Source organism: Balaenoptera borealis (genome assembly GCF_965194805.1).
Source record: "Balaenoptera borealis genome assembly, chromosome: 2".
Classification (NCBI taxonomy): Eukaryota; Metazoa; Chordata; class Mammalia; order Artiodactyla; family Balaenopteridae; genus Balaenoptera; species Balaenoptera borealis.
Genome location: NC_138867.1, coordinates 119,937,115 through 119,960,920, shown reverse-complemented (window position 1 = coordinate 119,960,920; position 23,806 = coordinate 119,937,115). Strand labels below are relative to the sequence as shown.

Here is a 23,806-nt window from a genome sequence, read left to right as displayed (position 1 = left end):
ACCCACGATCTCTAAGGAGCACGCGAGCAGATGAAAATGACAAAGCCAGCCCTGCCACCTCCTCCCCAGAAGGCCAGACCTGATGTTAACCTGGGCCCTGTGGGATGCAGTGAAGCTGGGCTGGACCAGGAGGGAGGAAGATGGGGAAACCCAGAGTGTAACAGAAACGCGCTGCACTTGAGTTCCGTCCGGTCAGCTCTGCCACGAAGGAGCCAGCCCTGTGACCCTGACCGAGGCCCTGCCTGACCCCGACCTCAGTTGGAGTGAAGGCTCTGACCTTCTGTGGAATCAAGTCTCCAATGGCCCCGCCCCCCCTTCTAACCCTGCAAGACCTACACTGGGCAGGAACCAGGATCTTCCCTGAGTCGGAGGAGAAACAGATTTTGAAGAGCAGCAAGAAAGAACCTGGGCATCCTCCGGCCTGCAGGAGGTGAGAGCGCTGCCAGCCTCTCTCCTCAGGGTAGCACCTCCCAGCCCCATCCTGCCCGCTCCTCCCGCCCTGCCCTCGCCACCCCGGGGCTGAGGGCGGCAACGCCAAGCAGTCCAGGAGGCCTGGTGAGACTCAGCCAGGGCCAGCTGAGCCACAGGCTGCAGCCTCCTTGAGAGCACACCTTCCCCTCGAAGGTTTATTTAAAAAGCCTCCCAAGTATACTTACTCTCACTCCTCCTCAGCAGCCCACAGGCCTGGCTGGGCTGGACTCCAGGAACCTCTCTGGCTCCAGGGCCAGGAAGCGGGTGTGAAAGTGAGAGTAGGGTCTGACCCTGCCACCTCCACCCCCAAGGTCCATCCCCCCAGCTGACACTCGGGTCGGGCCCTGTGTGGGCCAGGGGGGTGGAGCCCGGACAGGGGAGCCAGACTGCGGAGACCCGCGGGGCCTTCTGGGAGGCTCTGGGGCTATAAATACCGACTCCATTTCTGTTTTTAAAATCTGGATTTAGGCTAAAAAGTCTGCTTCCTGGCCTTAGGGCTCAAAGCCACAACAGCTAAATATACCTTGCTGTCGTCTGTTTACTTCCCTCAAGAACCCAACTTGGCATCTCCTCAGACCCAGCCACCTGCCTCTTTGATCCTCAGTATCTGGCCTCTCTAGAGCTACAGCAGCACTCCCACTCCCACCCCGAACCGGGGTCAGCTCTGTCCCAGAAGGCTGGCCCCCCGCCCCTTCTCCCTTCCTCTTCACCACCCACGGCCTCACCCCACTGGGCCTCACAGACATCCGGGGAAGGCTTGCCAGATTTAACAAATAAAACTAAAGGGTGCCCAGTTAAATCTGAATTTCATGTAATTTTTTTCTAGTATAGTATGTCCCAGTCCTAACATTTGGGACCTCTTATGCTAAAATATGACTTGTTGTTTATCTGAAGTTACAATTAATGGGTCATCCTGTATTTTATCTGGAACCCTAATCTGGGAGAATAACGCAGCATTAAGAGAAGTTCAGCCTCTAAACTTATTCAGCTAGAAGGGAAACTGAGGCTGGATGGAAAGGCAGACACAGTCACTGGTGTACAAAGGGCATGAACGTAGGAGTCGGGCTGGGTTAGAATTGCCAGTCTGCAACTCAAAATGGGGGCCTTGGAGCAAGCGACTTCTTGGTTCCCTCATCTATCAAATGGAAGGAATTAGACCTGCCTTGCAGAGCTGGTGAGAGGATCCACTGACATGTGGCCCATCACGTTTGCCTAGCATGTGCTGGGGCAGCACACAGGCACAACTATAGTGATTACAGTTCTGACTTTACCTGGTTCTCTACCCACCAGGCCTCCAGACATGCTGGACAGCTGGGCTCTCGGTTCACTATGTAAGGCCACTGCCGGCTTCCATATAAGCGCAGGACTGGCTGCTCCAGAAGCTAGTCCTTATTAGCAGGCGTTATTCTAATTCTACCTTCTATCCCACCAGGGGTCAAAAAAGATAAATGTTAATCAATTTTCGCCATTGCATATCATGCCCTTCCTCTCTGCCAATCCTATGCTGAGGCCTTACATTCTGCCCTCACGACACCACAGTGAGATCTGTTATTATCGTACGGATTTTGTAGTCAGTGAAACTTCGGCCCAGAGGGGCTTCGTCACTTGCCTGATGACTCACAGCTTAGTGGTCACTTGCCTGATGACTCACAGCTTAGTGGTGGCACCAGGATTTGAATCCAGGCTGGCCTGCCTCCAAAGCCTGTGCTCTTAAGTACTAATGATATTATTCCGCCCCCCTCCATCCCCACCGGCTCAGGACTCTTCTTACTCTTCAGGGATGAAAACCATCACCTGAATCTCTATTGTTGAAGTTCTTTGTTAGCCTTGTGGGAAAACCAAAATCCTGCTCTGCAAGTGGGGACAACCAAACAAGAGAGTGTGTGCTCCCTGCTGGGAGTATCCACACCCACTTCCATGGATTGAGGGCATGTATGTGCCAGGCCCAGTACTATGTGCTTTACGGTATCATCTCACTGAATCCTTACAACAATCCTTTGAGGTCGCTGTCCCTATTTTCTTGGCTGAGGAAACTGAGGTTTAGAGAGATTAAGCCAACTGATCAAAGTCACAAAGGTAGTTAGCGGCAGAGCTAGGACCTGACCCATAGTTGTTCCAAGGCTAGACTTTTAACCACTACTCCCTACTTCTCCTGCAAGGATCTTTCCCTGTTCATTTCCCTCTGGGCATCCCAGGACCCCCCCATCCCTCAGCTATTCCCTAACCCGGCTTTATATCCTGGAATTATGGGCTGCCTCAGATCGACTGAAAGGTCCAGAGGAACCACATAGGTGGAAAGCCAGTCTCAGGGCACGGTGCTGTGGGATGCACCCCAGAACCCCAGGTCTCCCATCCCACACATGCTGGCACAACTTACCACTGGCGGAGGCCAAGATCATGGCTTGCAGCATCTCTGTGTCAAACTGGTTGTTGGGCCAGGTGCCGGTTTCATCGCCATTTTGGGATCTGCGGAGCAAGTGGGATGATGAGCACGGTCTCCCAAGCCACCAGCTCATGCCCCTCCTGTCCTCTCCCAGGGCTCCCACATCCAGCGCCTATCCCCAGCCCATGCCCAAGACCTGCTCCCTTGCAGCAAGGTAGGAGGCGGCTTATACAATCCTTCAGAAGCCAGACCCCCCTCCCCACTTGCCAGTCCCCCAAACCAGCTTTCTACTGTTTCAGACACCATGGCCCTTCGAGGGAGAGGGCAGGATGCACTGAAACGTGCCCCGCCTTGAGGGAGCAGCACCGTGAGGGAGAGCAGACCCTGTCCCGAGGACACGGAGCGTGGGAAACGGGAGAGAATGTACCAGAGCTTGAGAAAGGTGTGAGAACCTAGGGGGAGAGGTTGGGGGCCCCACGAGACAGGGAGAGAGGTTTCTAAAACTCAAGTCCGATCACTTCAGTGGCTCGCTGAGCCCTCAGGATAAAATCCACAGGCACACAAGGACCAGCCCCTCCTATTTCACAAGAACACCCCCAACCTCGCTCTCAAACATTCTATCAGAAACCTTTTCTGAGGCGCTTTCCCTAATTCCTCAAACTCTCTCTTGCAGCACATCTTGGGCAGATACCACTCCCTAGAATGCAAGTTCCCTACCTCTGCCTTGGTAACATGAACAGGTTGCCAGAGGGGACCCCTAAGGCCACCCAGGCTGGCTCAGGTGCCTCCACTGTGCTCCCACCCCCACTGTCTGCCCTGCGGCAGCGGCTCGAGTCCCACTGTGACTGCCGCTGTCCCCATCTGTCTGCTCCACCCCCAGACCCAGCTCCTTGAGCTCTGGGACCAGGACTGTGCCCGTTTTCTACTGAAGCACCTAGTTAAGAGCTTTAGATGCTCTAAGCATTGAGAAAAGCACGAGGTGATTCCTAATTGTTAAAAATGTTAACCTGTACAAGAACGCTAAGGAATGCTAGCCCAACTTGGATTTTTCCCATAGTAACTATTTCCATGCTTTGGGGGGGAATTTTCAGGGATCAAATGATTTCCATTTTTGAGGGGAAGGGGAAGCAGCCTGACACACACGGTCTATTAGTCGACCTTTGCACTACCTGGAACACTAAAGTTCCTCAATAAATGTTTGTTGCCTGAATGAATGGGGAAAGCCCTGCCCAGAAAGTTAGGCTCACTATGAGGTAAGAAGGGTTTGGCACCAGGGGAGGGGCTGCAGGGAAGGCCTTGAAGGCATGAAAGAGCGTGTGTCTGTGTGTGCGTGTGTGCGTGTGTGTGTCTGTGTGTGTCTGTGTGTGCGTGTGTGTGTGTCTGTGTGTGTGTGTCTGTGTGTGTGTGTGTGTGCGCGTGTGTGTCTGTGTGTGCGTGTGTGTGCGTGTGTCTGTGTGTGTGCGTGTGTGTGTGTGTCTGTGTGTGTGTGTGCGCGCGTGTCTGTGTGTGCGTGTGTGTGTCTGTGTGTGCGTGTGTGTCTGTGTGTGTGCGCGCGTGTGTGTGTGCGTGTGTGTGTGTGTCTGTGTGTGTGTGTCTGTGTGTGTGTGCGTGTGTGTGTGTGTGTGTGTGCGTGTTTGTGTGTGTGTGTATTTTGTCACCGTGGCTGAGCACAGTCAAGAGCTGCTTTACAAGTTTTCCAAGGTCTGTCCCTGCTTATGGTTTCCCCTGATCTGGAATTCCCATCCCCAGGCAGGTGGACTCAGTCTAAGGCTCAGACCAGCTGCTGTGTGGTGCCCTCTACACTGTCACAGCAAATGTAGACTTAGGGTTGGAGGAGAAAGCAGGAATGCCATTTCTCCCTCCACAGAATGGGAAGAGCTGGGATTCTGGGTTCATTTATTCAATCAATATTTATTGAGCAAGTACTGTGTGCCAGACACAGGACTAGGTGCTGGGTTTGTAGCTGTGAACATGACTGAAATAGTCTGACTTCACGATGCTCGATCTCCATTGAGAGGCAGACATTAAATAATTACACAATAATTGAATTGTAAGTGTGACAAGCAAGTGCCATGGAGGCAAAGAGCAGGGGTAAAGGAGAGTTCTGACCTAGTTGGGGTTAGGGGGCCAGTCAGTCCAGGCTTCCTCAAGGAAAAGACAGGGAATTTAAATCTGAAGAGGCTATTCAGGTGACCTGCAGGAGAATGCCAGCCAAACAAACGTAGGAGGAGTGATAGAAAATCAACACTGTATAACTGCTGATGTAAAAACCGATTCAGGCAAGGATCATCAGTGAATACTAAAATACTAAAAGTAGCGAAAGGTTGCTGCAGAGTCTCAAATATCACCCACAGATTACTTATTAATCACCAATATTTAAAAATATCTTTGTAACAGAGAGATCTGGGGATACCACTTTAACCCAGGGAACAAACTGAGCATCACTGACAATGGGACAAACTGACAGGAAATGATTCCCAGCAGAAAGTGTACAATGTCACCCACGCAGTATTCTTATCAGACTCTGTAACCTGATCTCACCATGAGAAAATGATCAGCAAATCCAGACTGTGGGACATTTTGAAAGACAACTGGCCTGGACTCTTTAAGACATGTCTATGTCTTAAAAAAAACAACCCTCCAAAAGGTAAGGAGGCTGTTTTAGATTAAAGGAGATGAAAGAGAGGTAGCAAGCAAATGCAATTCGTGTTCCTTGATTGAATTCTGGAGTTAAAAGAAAAAAAATACAGGTTGAAAGGACATTTGGGGAACATTTATGAAAATCTGCTAGTAGACTGTATATTATTGCATTAATGTTAAATTCTTCAAATGTGATCATTCTTTTGTGGTTATGTATGAGAGTGTTATTGTTATCAGGAGAGAGATACTGAAGTATTTCAAATGTTATGATGTCTGCAACTCTCAAATGGTTCAGAAAAAAAGTGTGTGGGGTGGGGTGTGTGTGTGTGTGTGTGTGCATGTTGAGAGACAGAGAGAGAGGAGAAAGTAAATGTGCAAAATATTAACGATTGATGAATCTAGGTTTAAAAGAGTATTTGGATGTTCATCATATGATTCTTTCAACTTTGAGAGGTTTGAAACATTTCAAACTAAAAAACTGAGGGGTAAAATTAAAGTTAACTAGGAGAAGGGTAGTGTTGTGAAAGCTTTCCAAGCAGAGGGAGCAATACGCCCCAGGCTCTGAGGCTGGGAGGAGCTTGGTGAGTTCAAACCACTAGGAGAAAACCAGTGTGGCTGCCATAAGGCGCGGTGGTGTCAGGGCCTGGGGCTGCAGAGTGTACACTAAAGATTTTGGTCTCATCCTAAGAGCTCTGGGAAGCAACTGAAGTATATAAAAGGGGGGTTGTCATGATCGGATTTAAGTATTTAAAGGTCATGGTTGCTCCTATGAGAAGACGGAGGGTTGGGGGCACCTCTGGGAGGACGGGAGCCCAGTGATGGAGCCTCAGCCACCTCTGTCTCCATGAAAATCCAGGAGTCCTTACTTGCAGGCACACTGAGCTCTCTCTGGGCCTGCCTGGGGGCGCAGGGCTGAGGCAGGTGGCCTCAGGCCGAGGTGAAGGGCCTAATGGGGAAAGAGTGGGGAGAGCAGGTAGGGGGGTGAGCAGCAGGGAGAAGAGCTTTGGGGCTGTGGGGTAGACAACAGCGTCAGACACCAGGTTAGGATACCCTGTGGTGGTGGGTGATGGTGTTGAGGGAATAAAGGTGAGTGGAAGGATGGACCTGGAACCATGATGGGCTGGGTGGAAAGGATGGCGGAAAGGATTCTTGGGAAATGATTGAAGGCTGGAGGCCAAGCACGTGGGCAGGAGATGAGTAGAGAGGCAGACTTCTTTTTGAACCATTTACTCAGAGCTTCTTATTTCTGGGTAGTGGGCTGACTAAATTATATACATGTTGTCTATTTCAGCCTCAGAACCACCTACAGATAAGTGTTATTATCCCTATTTCCCAGCAGATGAAACTGGGGCTCAGAGAGGTTGAGAGACTTTCCCAAAATCACACAGCTGGCAACAGGCAGAACTACAACCTGTACCCACTATGTGCCAGTGCCTGTGACAGGCCCTAGGATTTAAGAGGTGATATGATTCTTGCCCTAAGAAGTTTGTATTCTAGTGTGCTGTGTGTGTGTGTGTGTGTGTGTGAAGGGCAGTCCCAGAGGCTGGGTTGTAAAATTATGAGTGCTTTTTCTTTTAAACTGTTTTCTCTATTTCTCATGTTTCTATAATGAGCATGGATTATTTTATAAGCAGAAAAAAAAAGATGCTATTTGATTGTTGAATGACTGCCCAAACTGAGGGAAAGCAGGGATAGTGTCTCTCAGGGGAGGTGGAATGGAAGGGGAAATGGCAGTGTGGAGCCATCCGAGGAGAACAGTGTGGGGACCAGGGGAAGCGAAATGGAGACCCTCCTCTGGGCAGAGGCTGGGAACAGCTGCTGGGCGGGGCCTGGGGTACAGCCTGAGAAAGGAGAACTGGCTTGCTGGGCTCAGGGCTTGAGACAACAGCTGTTGGGATGAGAAGCCACAAGGACGACCTGAGCAGGGGTAGCGGTGGGGAGGAGGAGCACCTGGCAGGCAGGGACTTCAGAAGACTTCCTTTTGTCTAGGCAATGTGACAGAGCGCTGGCTTGAACTTGAACCAGGTTTACTAAAGAGCTCGACACTAGCCCTGCTCTGAACCTGGTGTCCCAGTAGCCAAGATGGGCCGGAGAAGCAGTGGGGAGCCAGAACCAGGGTTAGACTGAATAAGAGAAATCTCCCCTCTTCATCTTCTCACTCCCATTGACTCATCAGAATGGCAGCAAAGAAAACCTGCATCATTCTGCTGACCCTGAGAGGCCTCACCACAGGGCCTTTGCAAATGCTCTTCCCTCCACCTGGAATGCTCTTCCCTCTTTCCTTCAGCCGGTTAATCCACAACCTCATTTCCTCCTGGATGTCCTCCTGCTCCCTGACCAGGTCAAATCCCTATTTTATACTCTCACCACTAGGAACTGCTCTTCATAGCACTTAGGGTAGCTGTAATCTTACAATTTTTTTGAGTAATTATTTGGTTAATATCTGTCTCCCTCAACACACTGTAAACTCCCTAAGGCAGAGGTTATGTCTATCTTATATCTCCTACACCTAGAATACTACCTGGTCTACGGTAGGTGCTTATTAACTATTTATTGAATGAATGAAAGGGGGAAGTTATAGTTGCTGGACTGGGCCCCTAATTTCATCTGATTTCATCTGGGCCCCTGTGCAGCTGAATCATAAATATTTGTTCCATCCCCCCTCAAGTTAACTAAGGAAGGGAGAGCTCCTGCACCTTCTCCTCCATCTCCCCAAGAGCTCCCTCACGTACTTTAGGCCACCAAGTCTCTCATTTGATGAAAAGGGACTTGAGGCAGGGGTAAGGCGGCCAATCCAGAAGGCACGTAAGAGTCAAACAGCTAATAAGGACCTACTGTACAGCACAGGGAACTCTACTCAATACTCTGTAATGACCTATATGGGAAAAGAATCTAAAAAAGAATGGATATGTGAATATGTGTAACTGATTCACTTTGCTGTGCACCTGAAACTAACACAATATTGTAAATCAACTATACTCCAATAAAAATTATTTTTAAAAAAAGAGTCAATTGGTGGGGCTCTCAAGTTCAGCAGTGAATTCTGCTTCAGGGCCAGTATATGGCCTGGGGTGGCGGTGGGTAAAGGGAACACGAATTGCCCTGTACTTCTCATCACCTCAGCTCAAATGGCACTTCCTCCTGGAGGTCTTCTCTATCCCCCTCCCCCATTACACTCACATGACCCTCCTCCCAGAACTTGCTATGATTTGTAACTAGAAATTTTTTTAGTGTGATTTGTTGCCAATTTTCTGTCTTCCTTGCTGGCATGGCAGCCTATGAGTACAAGGATCGTGTCTGCTTGTTCACTCTTACAGGCCAATGTTTAGCACAGGGCCTGGCTCATAGTATATGCTCAATGAATATTTGTTGAATGAATAAATACATGAACGAATACATGAATGACCTAACAGATAAACTTGTGGGAAGGCTGGCAAGACCAGCAGGGAGAAAGGAGAAAGCTGGGGTCAAGGGAGGGGCAAGGGCAGTCCAAGCCATCTGGTTTGCTGCCTTCTAGGGGCCTGCTAGGAACTAACTGCCTTGCGACCTCGATACCAGAGGCAGGACTCACATGCCCGGGAGCTGGAGTCTCCACCGTACACCAAGCTGTCCTGGGTTCTTGTGGCAGTGAGGGCTCAGCATCTGGGGAAATGTGGGCAGCAAGTGTCCAACCAGCGAGGAGGTGGGGAAGGCAGCCCAAGCTCTGCCCTCCCTCTGTCTCCTGGGCTTCTTGGACTCCACCAGGCTCCCCGACTTCTAACAGGGAGGCCTGGCCCAGAGCCGAGCCCACTCCCCTCAGACCAACTGCAGGTCTTTTGCTGAAGTCCTCCTCCCCTCCACCCCACCCCCGCCTGCCCGCCCGCCCCAGGGAGTTCCTGTCTTAGCAGGAATTCATACCAGATTGATCTGAGCAGCTGGGGCAGCCTGGATGGGAGGGTGTATGGTGGAGAGCAGAGATCAAAGGCTCTGTGTGTGAGGGGCTGGGGAGGGAGAGAGCCTGGGGGGCGGGCATGTGTGTGCTGGCTTGCCCACAAGTTTTAAGAAATGAGAGACAGAGAGAGGGACACAGAGTAAAAGACAGTATAAAAGAGAGAGAGAGAGAGAGAGATAAAGAAAGAGCAACAGAGAAAGAGACCCATTAAGGCAAAAAGAGACAGACAAGAGACTTAGAGAGATATACAGAGAGAGAGAGAGACAGAGACAAAGACAAAGGAGACACAGAGAGGCTGAGAGCAGAGAAGAAAGGAGAAACAGTGAGAAGGAGAGAAAGAGACTGGAGACAGAAGAACACCAGGACACTAGGAAATGATGAAAGAAGGAGAGACAGAAGAGAGGTCAAGGACAGAGACAGGGAAGCAGATACAGAGGGAAAAGGAGAAACAGAGACTGAGACTAAGGCGGAGTCACGTTTATTCATTGATTCCACATTTATTGAGCACCTAGCCATAGCAGGCGCAGCAAGAGGCACAGATCAGTGCAAGTAGACACAAATGGTAGGGACCAAGATACAGCAATAAAGACAGAAACTGAGATCAAGACGAGAAAGAGAGGGAGAGGCAGAGATTGCAAACTAACAGAGAGACTGAGCCGAGGACGGTGAGAGAGTGTCAGGGACAAAGGGCCGGCAGGCAGGGAAGGCAGGACCCTCCGGGGTGGGGCGGGGCGGCTCTCCGTCCCCAGCCCCACCTCCAGCGGCCTGACCTCCCTCCCCTCAGCCTCGGCTCTCTCCTGCCGGCTCTGGAGGAGGCTCTGGCTGCTGACAGCTGCTCCTCTCCTCCTCCTGTCCCAGATTTCTCGGCCTGAACCCCAGTCGGGACGGAGGCCAGCCAAATCTGGAGCAGGGGGATGGAGCCGGTGGATAGGTATAAAAAGCTTCCTCTCCACCCAGAGACCACCTTGAGACCATCCTTTGCTCCCACGGAGCCCCCAAGATACAGGAAACGGTTTGTGTGGTGGGGCAAAGGGAAGGCATGAGTGTGTGAATTGCGCTGCCAAAATAGCCCGAGTAGGAGCCTCTTCCTTCTGGGGTTTGTGCACCAGCCCCCAACACACCAAAACCTCCCTGAAATCTGCAACTGAGGGAGGAAGCCATTTGTAGCAAATGCTGAGCCCTCCCCCCATCTCGTCCCACGTCATCCCTGAGAAAAATGTCGCAGAGAAGAGGGTGGGCTGGAGAGGCAGTCACCTACCCGCTGGTGCCGGGTCTCTGGGCCTGAGAGAAACGCCAGTCCGTGTTGGGCGGGGCTTGCTGCGGAGAAAACAGAGGGAAAGGGGCTGAGTACCCAAATGGGGTAAGATGAGGGCGAGGTAGGCTCATTTTCCAAGACAAAATACACCTCAGGTCTCAGAGGTCTGAGGTAACAGAGACAAAGAGATAAAACCACAGTGATCTGACCGCAGTGAGCAAACCCAGATTCCTTTCCTAAGGAACCGGCCCCTTCCTCCCTGCCCCCAGACTCAGAACTTCTGAGCAGAGATTCAAGGGCTGAAAGCATCTTCTGTGGAACCGGGGGGAGGGGTGCAGAGAAGGCCCCCAAAAGTGGCAGAGGAGGTTTTGAGATGAGAATTCCACCAGCCCTAGAAAGAATTTCATTCAGCTCCTCAGCTGGAAACAAAGCATCCTCTGCGGCAAGATGGCTGCTGCTCTGGGTAACCCTTTTCATGCCAGGTTGTGCCTTTACACATTCAGAAGGACACCTCCTTCAGACCCTTGGCTCTCAAGGATCCCTTCCCACAGCTAAATACATTATTAACGTAGGAGTCATGCCAGACTGGGCCTTTGGATGCCAGGGCATCCAAGCCCCAGGACACCTCCCACCTCCAGAACTCTGTGCCAGACAATGGCTTTGACTAAGGAGGAGAGAACAAGGCAGCTCTGTCTGGGACAGAGAGAACTGCTGGGATGGAGCCCGGCAGAGATCAAGCTCCCACAGGCTCCAAGGAGAGCCAACTCAATCTCCAGGGCTCCCAAGGGGCAGATCTGTAGCCGTCTCCCACCTGGATGAAGCTGTGGGACTCTAGCCAGCCACTTCACTTCCAAGACCCTCCCAGCCTTTCCAGAGGGTGTATTGTCCCACCACACACTCTTCACGGAGCACTCCTAGAGCCATTTCCTCTCCATTCTGGGGTGCTCTGGTAATTAATTCTCACACTCACTCCCAGGAGCAGAGAGGGAGGTGTGAGCACCTCCGATTACACTGGGGAGAAGGAAGACCCAGGGCTGCCAAATGACTCACTCTAAGTCTCACAGGTGGCAGTGATGTAAGCAGAACCCAGAAACTTAGCATCCCAGGTACAATAGGAGTTGCAATCACCATTCTGGAGCTGCCACGGGGAAGGGCACAGGGATGTCCAGCTCTCAGTTACTACATTCTTAGACAGCAGAATCTACACGGAGATGCAGGAACCATGACAGATTGGAGGACAGGAACTAGGCCAACTCACAACCTACATAAGGACAGCGGGTCCAAGTTTGTTCAATTAGGGCTGCTCAGGAATAAGGAGCCCCAGTAGACTTTTCTTCACGTGTTAGGCTCTAAAAGGGAAAGAATGCCCCCCTTTGCCTCATCCCGGCAGACACACACCGTCCCTCCTGTTCTCCAGTTTTACAAGTACCAAGTGATTGAAAGCACAAATTCTGGAGTTAGACAGACCTGGATTAGATCTTTTTCGACCACTTACCCTGTGAACTTGAGCAAGTCACTTGAGCTCTGTGAAACTCAGTTATAAGAGGGAGGATTCTAGTACCTACCCAACAAGTGTGGGGAAGAGCAAAGGAGACGCTGTGGTTCTAAGAGGAAGTATGCAGTAAGGCTCTCTCAATTAGCTATCAGAATCATATGGGGGTGTTGTTCCAAACTATAATTCTGATTCCAGGGGCAGGATGGGGTACAGACATATTTTGAATAAAAGCTCCTGGAGTTACAGAAACGTGTGCTTTTTACCATTATAGTTTCCCCATGTATGCAAGCACCCTGCTGGCTTCTGGCAGAGGCCATGGCTTTCCAACAACCAGGGAAAGAAAGACTTGCCAGTGTCAGATAATTTGGTCACTCCCAAAGCCCTGATCCTAGATCGCTGGGCACACTGTGGTGACGACGGAGCCAAAAGCCTATGTCTTAGCGTCCAGAGCCCAGGTGTTCCGGGGTCCCACTTTCCACCAGAAGACAGGTCGGTGGTGCCACAGAGGGCCCAGGCGGCCTGTCCTATAGAGGCCTGTTCGCTCGTCCCAGGCCGGACCCCGCCGTCCCTTGGGCCACAGGGCAGCCTGGCCGGCCCGAGCTAGGCTTCTGGGCTGGAGGCACCGCCGGCCTCCGCTCTGAGCCCCGGGCCCGGCGGGATCTGCCAGCCCGCGGGTCATAGAGTCCCTCCCGCCCCGCGCCTAGAGCGCCCAGAGTGGCTACGGTGCGGGCGACTCTGGCTCGCCAGTAGGCGACCGGTCCAGGTCCGGGCGGGGGCGGGAGGAGGCTCCAGAGTCGTCACGGGCCGGGACGGCCACAACCTGGGCGCGCTCAGTCAGTACCTCTGAGGCGAGCAGCAGGGTGGGAGGGAAGCTGTGAGCGGGCCGGAACAGCCAGTGCACCTGGCAGCGAGCGGCTGGCAGTGAAAGGCGGTGTACGTGGGAGGCCAAGTGCGAGGGGGCGTGTGCGTGCGCGGGTGAGGCGCGGCGAGCCCGTGCGCGGTGCGTGGCTCGTGCGGGCCCTGCGGGCGCGCTTCTGCTCTATCCACAGACGCGTTGGTTTGAAGTGGGAATAAATAGGGTTGGGAATAACAGTGAAGTCACAGGTCAAGGGAGTGGGGAGAAACCTAAGAAGAAACCTCAAGACCAGTGGAGCGTGCCCGCACCGGAGCCTCGGAGGCTGGCTGCAGGCGTGGATCTGTGATCGTCTCCACCCGGACCCCGGACCCGGCGGAAATCGCCAGACCCCAGGCTTTTCTGAATGTGGGGTCGGTCCTTTCCTCTCTCCCCCTCAGCCACAATCACCATCACCTCCCCGGGCTCAGAGCCCCATCCCTGCCTCGGCCACATCTCTGGTTCCACACAATCCGTCCAAACAGTCCCGACATTCGGGCCGAGCCCGCACCAGAGGAGCGGATGCCAAGTTCAAAGTCCCTGATGTGGCTGGGCGGCTTCTCCACTGCCGCCCCCAGGGGTCGCGCCGAGCCCCTCACCTGGCTCCGCTCCCGCAGCGTGTTAGAGCGGGACCGGAAGGCGTCAGGCTCCTGCGCCAGAGCTGAGGGCTGCTGGACGCTGAGGGGCCTTAGAAAAGTGAAGTCACTGCCGTCCGAGGCTGGTGAAAAGCACGTCCTGTAGCAATGGCTGTGCGAGTCTGTGGGCCGCAGCGTCACCTCCATGTACTTGAGTGTGCCGTCTGAGCTCACCTGTAGGTTGGGGCCGGACTGCTTATAGAACTCGCGGGAGGGCGAGTCCTGGCGCCCACAGCACTCACCCCCACCCCCATCCCCGTCTGCGTGCCCCCGAAGGCACTTGGCTGACAGAAAGGTGAAGGTGACTAAGGATAAGAGACTGATGGCCACAAGAGCCACAATGAGATAAAGGGTAAGGTCTGAACGCTCAGGAGGGTGTGTGAGGAAGTCGCTGGATTTGGGCATTTCCTCAGGGTCCTTATCCTCCAGAATCAGCAGCACTGTGGCTGTAGAGGAGAGTGAAGGGTCACCATTGTCCCTCACCAGGACCACCACCTGCTGGGTGTCAGGGTCATCCTCCAGTAAGGCCCGGGCTGTTCGCACCTCACCAGTGTGTGCAGACACCAGGAACAGTCCTGGGGCTGTGGACTGTGGCAACAGTGAATAGGAGAGCCAGGCATTGTGGCCTGCGTCAGCATCTACGGCTGTCACCTTGGTGACGAAGGAGCCAGGAGGGGCAGAGCGAGGGAGACGCTGGGGGACTGAGAGATCCCGGCCTGGTCTGGGGTGCAGCACGGCTGGGGCATTATCATTCTGATCCAGGACAAACACATGGAGAGATGTGTTGGCATGCAATGGGGGAGAGCCAGAGTCTCGAACGCCCACCACGATCTGCAGCATCTGCAGCAATTCATAGTCGAAAGTACGCTGGGCAAAGACCCGCCCATCCTCAGGGTTGACATACACAAAGGAGGAGGCTGGGGCTCCCTGAATCTGATTCCCTACAATGGAGTAGGTGAGGCGAGCATTATCCCCAGTGTCTGGATCAGAGGCAGCCACGGTGCAGAGAAGGGAGCCTGGAGGCCGGTTTTCTGGGATGTAGGCAGTGTAGAGCTGCTGGGTGAAGTAGGGTGCATTGTCGTTTACATCTGAAATGTTGAGCCTGACGGTGAGATGGGCATGCAAGGGAGGTGAGCCCGCGTCGCGGGCCAGCAGCTCAATGATATAGTGGGATGTGGCCTCACGGTCCAAAGGCTGGCTGGTTAGCAGTGAGTAGTGGTTCTCAGAAGGCTTAATCTGAAATGGCAGGCCCGAAGAGATATCAAGGCTCACTTCACCATTTTTCCCTGAGTCTCGGTCCCGCACATTAAATAATCCCACTACTATGCCCACTGGTGTGCTCTCCAGGACAGGGTTGACCAAAGAGGCCAATAGTACCTCTGGGGCGTTGTCATTTGCATCCCCCACATCCACTTGAATCACACAGTGGCCTTCCATGGCTGGCTGTCCCTGGTCACGGGCTCTTGCATGAATTTCATAGAAACTTGATTCCTCAAAGTCTATGGGACCCAACACATAGATTGCTCCACTGCTAGGGTCTAGGCCGAAGAGATTCCGCACTGCCTCAGATGTATGGTCTCCAAAAGAATAGTCTAGTTGGCCATTGGTGCCTTCATCTGGATCAGTGGCATTGAGGCGGAGCAGCAGGGTACCCACGGGTGCATTCTCTGGGAGTCCCACACGTAGAACTGAGGACTGGAAGGTTGGAGCATTATCATTGATGTCCAGCACAGTGATGGAGATAAGGGTGGTCCCTGAGCGGGGTGGGATACCCCCATCCACAGCAGTGAGCACCAGCTGATGTCTTGCCTGGGCTTCACGGTCCAGCTGCTGCTCTAGCACCAGCTCTGGGAACAGCTTCCCATCTTTTAGGGTCTTCACATTCAGAGAGAAGTGGCTACTGGGGCTCAGAGTATAGAAGCTCACGGTATTGGTACCCACGTCTGGATCCTGGGCACTATCCAGTGGGAACAGTGCCCCAAGTGCAGCTGATTCTGAGATGCGTATCTCTCGCTCAGGGGTGGCAAAGCTAGGAGAGTTGTCATTGAGATCCAGGATTTCTACCTCTACACGGATTAGTTCCAGCGGGTGTTCGGTCACCACCTGTAGTGGCAGCAGGCAGCTGGTGCTGGCTCCACACAGGCTCTCTCGGTCAATTTTCTGATTCACTGCCAGAGCACCACTCATCAAGCTCAGGGAAAAATAGTGCCCACTCTCCTCAGAGCCCAACCGCAGCCGGCGGCTCAACAGATCTGTCAACTTTAAGCCTAGATCCTGAGCAACGTTCCCCACCAGCGTTCCCGGCTCAGACTCCTCCACCACTGAGTAACGAAGCTGCCCAGACACCCAGCCCCAGGAGCACAAGGACAACATGCACAGCACTTGCCATTTCCCAGCGAGCTGCGGGGGTGTCTTGGGCCCCATGACCCAGAAGTCCCTTCCTGGGCACTGACTCTGTGCTGTGCTGTCTCGAAGGCAGACCCAGGGCTTGGAATGTAGCAGCTGAAATCTCTTATGTCTCCTTCCAGCCTCTTAAAAAACTGCTCCGAGGTTTGTCTGCCTGCAGCAGTTCTTCTTAGTCACCAAATGGCGGGGGTGGGTTGGGGGGGGAGGGGAATCGAATCTGAGTGGAGCTGGGGAGCTGGGGGAGGAGAGGCGGGCAGGAAGAGCAGATCCCCCACCTTGGCTCTGAGTCTGATTGGCCCAAAAGTCTGTGCTCCCAACCAATTATCAAGTCTCCTCAGTCCTGGAAACCTTAGGAACAGGCGCTGCAAATCTGTGTCACAGAAGCCTCCTACCTCCCCACTCATTTCATGCTGCAGGTTGATTCAGCCCCCTTGGCAGCTCAGATGGTGCTCAACAGGGAAGACAAAGTGGTACAAAACTTCTCAGTGTTCTGTCCCAGCAACTTCCTGCATGACTTCAGAAGCTCCCACCACTTTGCTTGAACCAACAAAATTTTGTCCTCCTCAGGGAGGCAAAGCCCATGTGTTATCCCCTCCTAGGATCCCCATCCTACCAAACACTACCAAGTTCAGAGAAAACATTTGTTAGGACCCGTTAGAGTCTTGCTTGGACTCTCCAGCAGTACTTTGAGGAATCTCAGTGTCAGCTGATGGCCTTAAGGATTCAATTTTTCTGAGATCCCAGACTTGAGCTATGGAATGGGCATCACAGCTTGTGGTAGGGGGAACATTTCTAGGACTGATCCAGGTCACCAAAGCAAGGTGACTAGAGTCTAGGCATGGCCTCTAGGCTTTATGGTTTCATCAATTCAGAAGAAACTACTTAAAGACTCCCATAGTGGCTGTCTCTATGAATTCCTCAGCAGTAAAACAGGTTTTGATATTTAGTGATTTCACTTATTGCCTTTTCCTCCCAAAGGGGTAATGTTCCCCTGCCCCAATCTACTGAGTCTAGCTCAAATCCCAGTGGGGACTTGACTGGGAGTCCTGAAGACCTGGACAAAAAGATCCCTGCTTCCACTTTGATGCCTCTCTACTCCCTTGGCTCTTTCTTCTTTTTGCTCTCTGCTATGTTTCAAGCAGAGAGTCCCTTTCACCGTGGATTAGGGAGTAGATGATACTGTGGGGCAAAGATATTAGCTCCCCTTAACCTAGAGTTAAGGTGTTCCAGACCCTGGCCCCCTCATTTAGGAAGAGTAGAGAAAGCAGCCACCTGGGTTTAGGTGCACCTTGTGCACAAGAGTCTTCCATATGATCCACATTCCAGTAGTGTGTTTCCACAATACCCTGGGGCTCTTGATCACTTACTTTCAATTCTTACTCTCAGATAAGGGCATAACCCACCTCAAGTACTAATCCATGAAAACTCCCTGGTTAATTCACAAAACACTTCTAAAGCATAGCATCTACCACATAGTTACCACTCACAGAAGTGGTGACATCACTACAGGCTCTTGCAGAGAGACCAGTACTCTCTGGGACATGGCCCAGCCACATGCCTGCCTCAGAATAACCCTCAAGCATTGGCTGAGGCTGCAAAGGTCTCACCTCTAGCCCATAGAGAAGATCAGAGGGTGGGCAACTTGGGCGAACAGGTTCCCCTGCCATAGGTGCACTGGGTGACTTCACCATCATGAAGCTATCGCTCCGAGTGGGTGCAGAAGCCAAGGGTGTACAGCCATGAGAGTGGCCGCCCACATCAACAAACTTGATAGGATCATCTGACCCTAGCTGGATTCGGAGGATCCCATTGGAAGGAGGAAGCCCCTCTCTCCTTCGAGATCGGGTGAGACAGGCACAGGTGCCAGCAGGAAAGCAGGTCACTCCACAGGCAGCCCCACGCAGGCACTTCGAGATTAGTGCCACGAATGAGCCAAAGGAGACAAAGCAAATTGCCACTAGAGATACAGCCAAGTACAGGGTCAAGCGGGATTCTCCTTCCCTTGGAGCTGAAGATTCTCGAAGATCAGGGACAACTGGATGAGTGTCTTCTTCCAAGGACACCAGGAGAGTAACGGAGGTAGAGAGTGGTGGGCTACCACTATCCTTTACCACAATGACCAGCTTCTGCGGCGGGAGATCAGCTGGGATGGGAACAGCCGTCCGCACCTCCCCAGCATAGCGGGAGACTGCAAACAGGCTGGGATCTGGGGCCTCCAGGAGCTGATATGAAACCCAAGCATTGTAACCCGAATCCAAGTCCACAGCGGTCACCTTTGTAACTAGGTGCCCAGCACCAACTGATGGAGGCAGTGCTTGTGGACATAAGGAACCAGGTCGGGCTCTAGGGCGGAGCACAGCTGGCGCATTGTCATTGAGGTCCAGTACAAATAGACGAACTGTCACGGTGCTACTAAGGGGTGGGTTGCCCCGATCCCGGGCCTGCACCTCAAACTGCAGTGTCTGTGTTTGCTCATAGTCAAAGGATCGAGTAGCATGAACAGCTCCCGTCTGGGGGTTCAGAGAGATGAAGGAGGAAGCTGACACATCTCGATTTCTGGGCTCTAGGAGAGAGTAGGAGATAAGTGCATTCAAGCCAGAGTCTGGATCAGAGGCTGCAAGGGAGCAAAGCAGGTCCCCTGGGCGATTGTTCTCTGGAACAAATACTTCATGTGACCTCTGAAAGAAAGAGGGTGGGTTATCATTCACATCTGAAATATTGAGGAAAATGGTCCTGTGGGTACTCAGAGGAGGGCTCCCAGCATCAGAAGCAGTGACCATGATATCATAGCTGGATTTGGCCTCTCGGTCCAAGGGCCCAGCAGTCACCAGGGAGAACTGGTTCCTGAAGGCGGACTTGAGGGCAAAGGGCAAATGGTCAGGAATACGGAGGCTCACATCTCCATTTGAACCTGAGTCGGGGTCCTGCACACTGATGAGCGCCACCACAGTGCCAGGTTCTGCGCTCTCAGGGAGAGTCCCAAGCTCTGAGGTCACTGTGATGTGGGGGGCATTGTCATTTACATCCAGGAGATCCACCCGAAGGCTGCAATGTTGCTCCATGGCTGGAGAACCCCCATCTCGAGCCCGAACATCAAATTCATAGTAATTCTCGCTCTCAAAGTCTAGGGGCCCCTGAAGGGTAAGCTTTCCATTAGCGGGGTGCAGGCTAAAGAGATTTCTCACACGATCAGGGGTGTGACCACTGAAAGAAAAGGTGACGTTACCGCTGGGACCCAGGTCTGGGTCAGAGGCATTGAGCTGGATGAGCAGCACGCCGGCTGGCGCGCTCTCCAAAACGCTAATCCTGTAGCTGGATTGCTGGAAGGCGGGGGCGTTGTCATTCACGTCCAGCACCGACACCCGGAGCTCCGCTGTGCCAGATCTCGGGGGGTTCCCTCCATCCACAGCAGTCAGCACTAGGCGGTAGTCTGATTGCTTTTCCCGATCCAAAGGCTTCTCCAGGAGCAGCTCTGGGACCAGGCTGCCGTCGCTGCGCTTCTTGACATCCAGTGCAAAGTGTTCATTGGAGCTTAGTCTATAGCTGCTGATGGAGTTGCTCCCCACATCTGCATCCTGAGCCTTTTCCAAGGGGAAACGCTGTCCTGGAGGAGCTGCCTCCCCAATTTCCAAGTCCAGCTGCTGCCGAGGAAATCGGGGGGCGTGATCATTCACATCCACGATTTCTACCTCTGCTCGGTACATTTCCAAAGGCCCTTCTGTTACAAACTCCAGGGGCACGATGCAGCTGGCACTGAGCCCACACAGTGCCTCTCGATCGATTGGATTCTTGATGAGCAGGGCACCGCTGTCCAAATCCACACGGAAGTGTCTTTGGTTCACCTCTCCAGCGACCTGCAGCCTGCGAGCTGCCAAGCTCTCTGCATCCAGCAGGAAATCTTGGGCGACATTCCCTACAAAAGTCCCTTCCTGTGACTCCTCTGGGACCGGGTATCGGATCTGCCCACAAACGTAACCCAGGTGGCAAAAAAGGAACAAAAGGGTAGTCCCCCGGCAGATTTCTACCCAGCTTCTCACCTTGCGGAGCATTGCTGCCGCCCACTAGTTCTCTATCTGGTCCTGAGAAGCCGAAGAAGCCGACCCGCCCCGAACGGCCACAGCAGCTGGAGACACCTATCTCCCTTTCCCCGCGCCAGCTCTGGCGCGGCTGGGCCGGCGCCGCAAGGGTTACGCGCCGTTTTTTTTTTGCTGGTGGCGGGGTAGATTTGTCTGCCTTCCTCCACCGGATTGGCAGACAGCGGCTCCTGGGCTCAGCCAATAGGCTAAGCAGAGAACGTCCCAATAGCAGCCGGGTAAATGCGTCGCAGCATTGGAAAAAGGAAAGAAAAAACAAAAAACAAAAAACAACCCACCTATCTTTTTGCCTTCCTCCTGTTCAACAGCATTTTTTTTCCCACGGGTTATTACCTCTATGGAGAGGCAGACAACATACACGTTTTTTTTTTTTTTTTCTAACACACCAATCCCCAGCCCACACCACCCCGCCCCTTTTCGGTGGGGAAAACAGCGACAGCCTGAGCCCTAGCAACCTGCAGCCCAGAGAGTGAGTAGCCATTTGAGACTGGTCACTTTGTTCAAGCCAATGTTGTCATCCACCAATATTCTAAATGAGTAGCTTCTGCCTCAGTCTGATTGTATTAGAGCAACAGCTAATTAGAAGCACTGCCTTATACTAAAAACTCTGCCCCTCTGCAGATTATTCAGAAATATATCCATCTCTTTGCAGAAAAGGCTTACACATTAAGGCAGCCTATTAAATTTATGCAGTACACATTTTTTTTTGTAACAGAAGGCGCAGCAGAAACCAAAACTCTCTTATTCAGATACCAACTGGTGGTACACTAAATTGCCATTCATCGATTTCAAGGACAGTATGGAAGGAGGTAAAGGAGGGGGGAGGAAGCCAGGAGACAGAGATGTTCCAAATCAGTAAAGAATCAGTTTGTCTGGGAGACGCTAAGGACTACATCTCACTACCTGGCAGAATGCTAATGTTCACAGATTTAATAGCTTCCCTGAATGATTGAGATCTGCTACCAACAGCACAGTGCCTACAAATCTCCTTTATTTGACACCACTGTATGCTTGATATGTTGTTAATTACCAACAGTGACTGTTTCAAAAGAGCAAGTTTTTCACTTAGCCCTAGGGGGCCTTTTGGCAAGGGAGACTTGATCTCATCCCACCCCTACCCTGATCCAGACCCTCCCTGGAGCCTGGCTACCACCTTGCACAAATGCAGAAACACCGTTCAATTCACACTGTAGTTACCTGCAAACTGTAATCCAAGTCGCAAACACACCAGAGCACAAAGAGAAAAATCCAGCCTGACTTGGACATGAGATTTTTTAAATTCATCTGAATCCTCACCTAGGCTGCCAAAACCAGTGGCAAAACCTGAGGTTATCCTCCCCAGGCATTTTCCCAAGCCCTTGATCCTCAAGAATATCCTTTTGATGGTGAGGCCAGCAACCAACACTCTGGTCTCAAAGGGAGGTATCTGCTTTCTGTGTTCTTTTACTCCCAAACACCTAAAGCTCCTCCCATGGGAATGACGGAGATGTCAATCAATCTGACCTATCAGGTGGTTATGCCAGGATTCACCATCTCAGTGGAATGACACCATTAGCCACCCAAGCTGGGTCAGTCACAATGGAGAGGAGTAAGGACGGTCATCCTTGACTCATTCCTCTCCCTCATTCCCTTTATCATGTCAATGAATGAGTGCTGATAAGTTCACTATAGTTACCTCCATCTATACTGTCACTGTGCTGGTTCAAGCATGTATCAATCTTCTCAAATACTATAGTAGCCTTCTAATTTTTTTTTTTTTTTGTCTACAGTCCCAATATCCCCAATCCATTTCATTTGTGGCTGCCAGAATAATCTCTCCAAAACAAACAAAAAACCCTGATGACATCACATTTATGTCAGTTCAAAATTCTGCAATGACTATCATGGATATAGAATAAAATAAAAACTCCTTGGCATGGCGTAAAGGTAACTCAAGACTTAACTCCTGCCTACTTGCTTCACTTTATCTCCTGCAAAGATTGTTTTACAAACACACTTTAAGGTTCAGCAATAATGAAAAATCATAATCCTTCTGCATGGAATCTCCTACAAGGGTCCCTCTCTACCCCCTTTTCCCCTTTATTATTTGACAAACTACTACTCAACCTTTTGTTCTCATATGAAGCATCGTCACCTCTATGAAGTCTCCCTGATTTCCCCAGGCTTAGGTGTTTCTTTTCCTTTGCTCCCATTGCTTCTTGTATTATACAGATCTCCATTATCGTTTTTGTGGGTGTGTGTGCGTGTCTGTCTCCTACAGTACCCTGCGTACCATAGCGGCAGGAACTGTGTCTTTTTATCTTTTAAAGTGTCTGGTACATAGGGATGTTCAATAAATGGTAAAATGATAATATCACTAATTATTAGTTCAACAAATATCTACTGAATACTTGTACTTTATATGAGTACTTTATACTGAGTATACATTTTATATGCATTACTTTTCACTCTTACACAATTTTGGAAGATTTTATAGATGAGAACACTGAAGATCAGAAAGGTTAGGAGACTTGTGTAAAGCTCAACTAGTAACTGCAGTACTAGGATCTCCCCACTGCCACCTCTGGTCTTTCTAGAAAGAAATAAAGCCTCTTTCTATAACATCATTTTTTAAAATGTATTTATTTTTTATTTATTTTATTTTTGGCTGCATTGGGTCTTCGTTGCTGCGCAAGGGCTTTCTCTAGTTGCGGCGAGCGGGGGGCTACTCTTCATTGCGGTGTTCGGGCTTCTCATCGCGGTGGCTTCTCTTGTTGCAGAGCACGGGCTCTAGGCACACCGGCTTCGGCAGTTGTGGCACGTGGGATCTAGAGTGTAGGCTCAGTAGTTGTGGCTCACGGGCTTAGTTGCTCCACGGCACGTGGGATCTTCCTGGACCAGGGCTTGAACTCGTGTCCCCTGCATTGGCAGGCGGATTCTTAACCACTGCGCCACAAGAGGGAAGCCCCTCTTTCTATAACATCTTAAATCATTTTTCTACCAGTTTGTCATCCCTGTAACCATAAACTGGTCCTTTACTAATGCCTTTAATATCAAAGAACTAGACCTCTTATAGGTCTCAATCCCTTTTATTTGCAAGTTCACAGCAAAACAAACAGGCATACAATCTATATTACTAGAACTGGAAGATCATAAAGCCTGAATCCTACACATCTTAGACTTGACCTTTTTATGCCAGGTATGTGATTCTCCCCTCTCTAGATTTTTAAAACACCTTTATTGAGCTATATAAATAATATATAATTATTTATATATAAATAATTATATATTATTATATATAATTCATCCATTACACATGATTCATCCCTTTAAAATATACAATTCAATGGTTTTTAGTATATTCACATATACTAAAATGATGCAACCATCACCATAGTATAGTTATAGAAAAAAATTTTCATTCCCAAAAGAAACCCCATACCCATTGTCTAGCTCTAGATTTTTAAAGAAATAGTTGCCCAGGTGCCAGTCGTTGAGGAAGATTTTTTCTTCAGATGACTGAAATATCTTATGTCTTCCTTACAATGCTCTCCTAGAGCTATTCTATATGATATTTTAAGGTTGGGAAATAACATCACAGAATTTTTTAAAGTTCAGTTTGGCC

At 51.2% G+C, this 23,806-nt stretch overlaps 2 protein-coding genes across 2 annotated transcripts; both read right to left on the bottom strand.

Moving 5' to 3' along the window:
• Positions 1-13,583: 13,583 nt before the first annotated feature.
• Positions 13,584-16,273, bottom strand: PCDHGC5 (protocadherin gamma subfamily C, 5). The gene is given in 2 exon segments (XM_082378633.1): positions 13,584-13,654; positions 13,657-16,273. Coding segments are annotated over 2 exon segments (2,526 nt in total). The 5' UTR covers positions 16,127-16,273; the 3' UTR covers positions 13,584-13,598.
• Positions 16,274-16,342: 69 nt separating this feature from the next.
• PCDHGC4 (protocadherin gamma subfamily C, 4) lies at positions 16,343-23,115 on the bottom strand. The gene has a single exon (XM_082378632.1). It carries the CDS (start codon positions 20,155-20,157, stop codon positions 17,560-17,562), a length of 2,598 nt encoding a protein of 865 aa, XP_082234758.1. The 5' UTR covers positions 20,158-23,115; the 3' UTR covers positions 16,343-17,559.
• Positions 23,116-23,806: the final 691 nt, after the last annotated feature.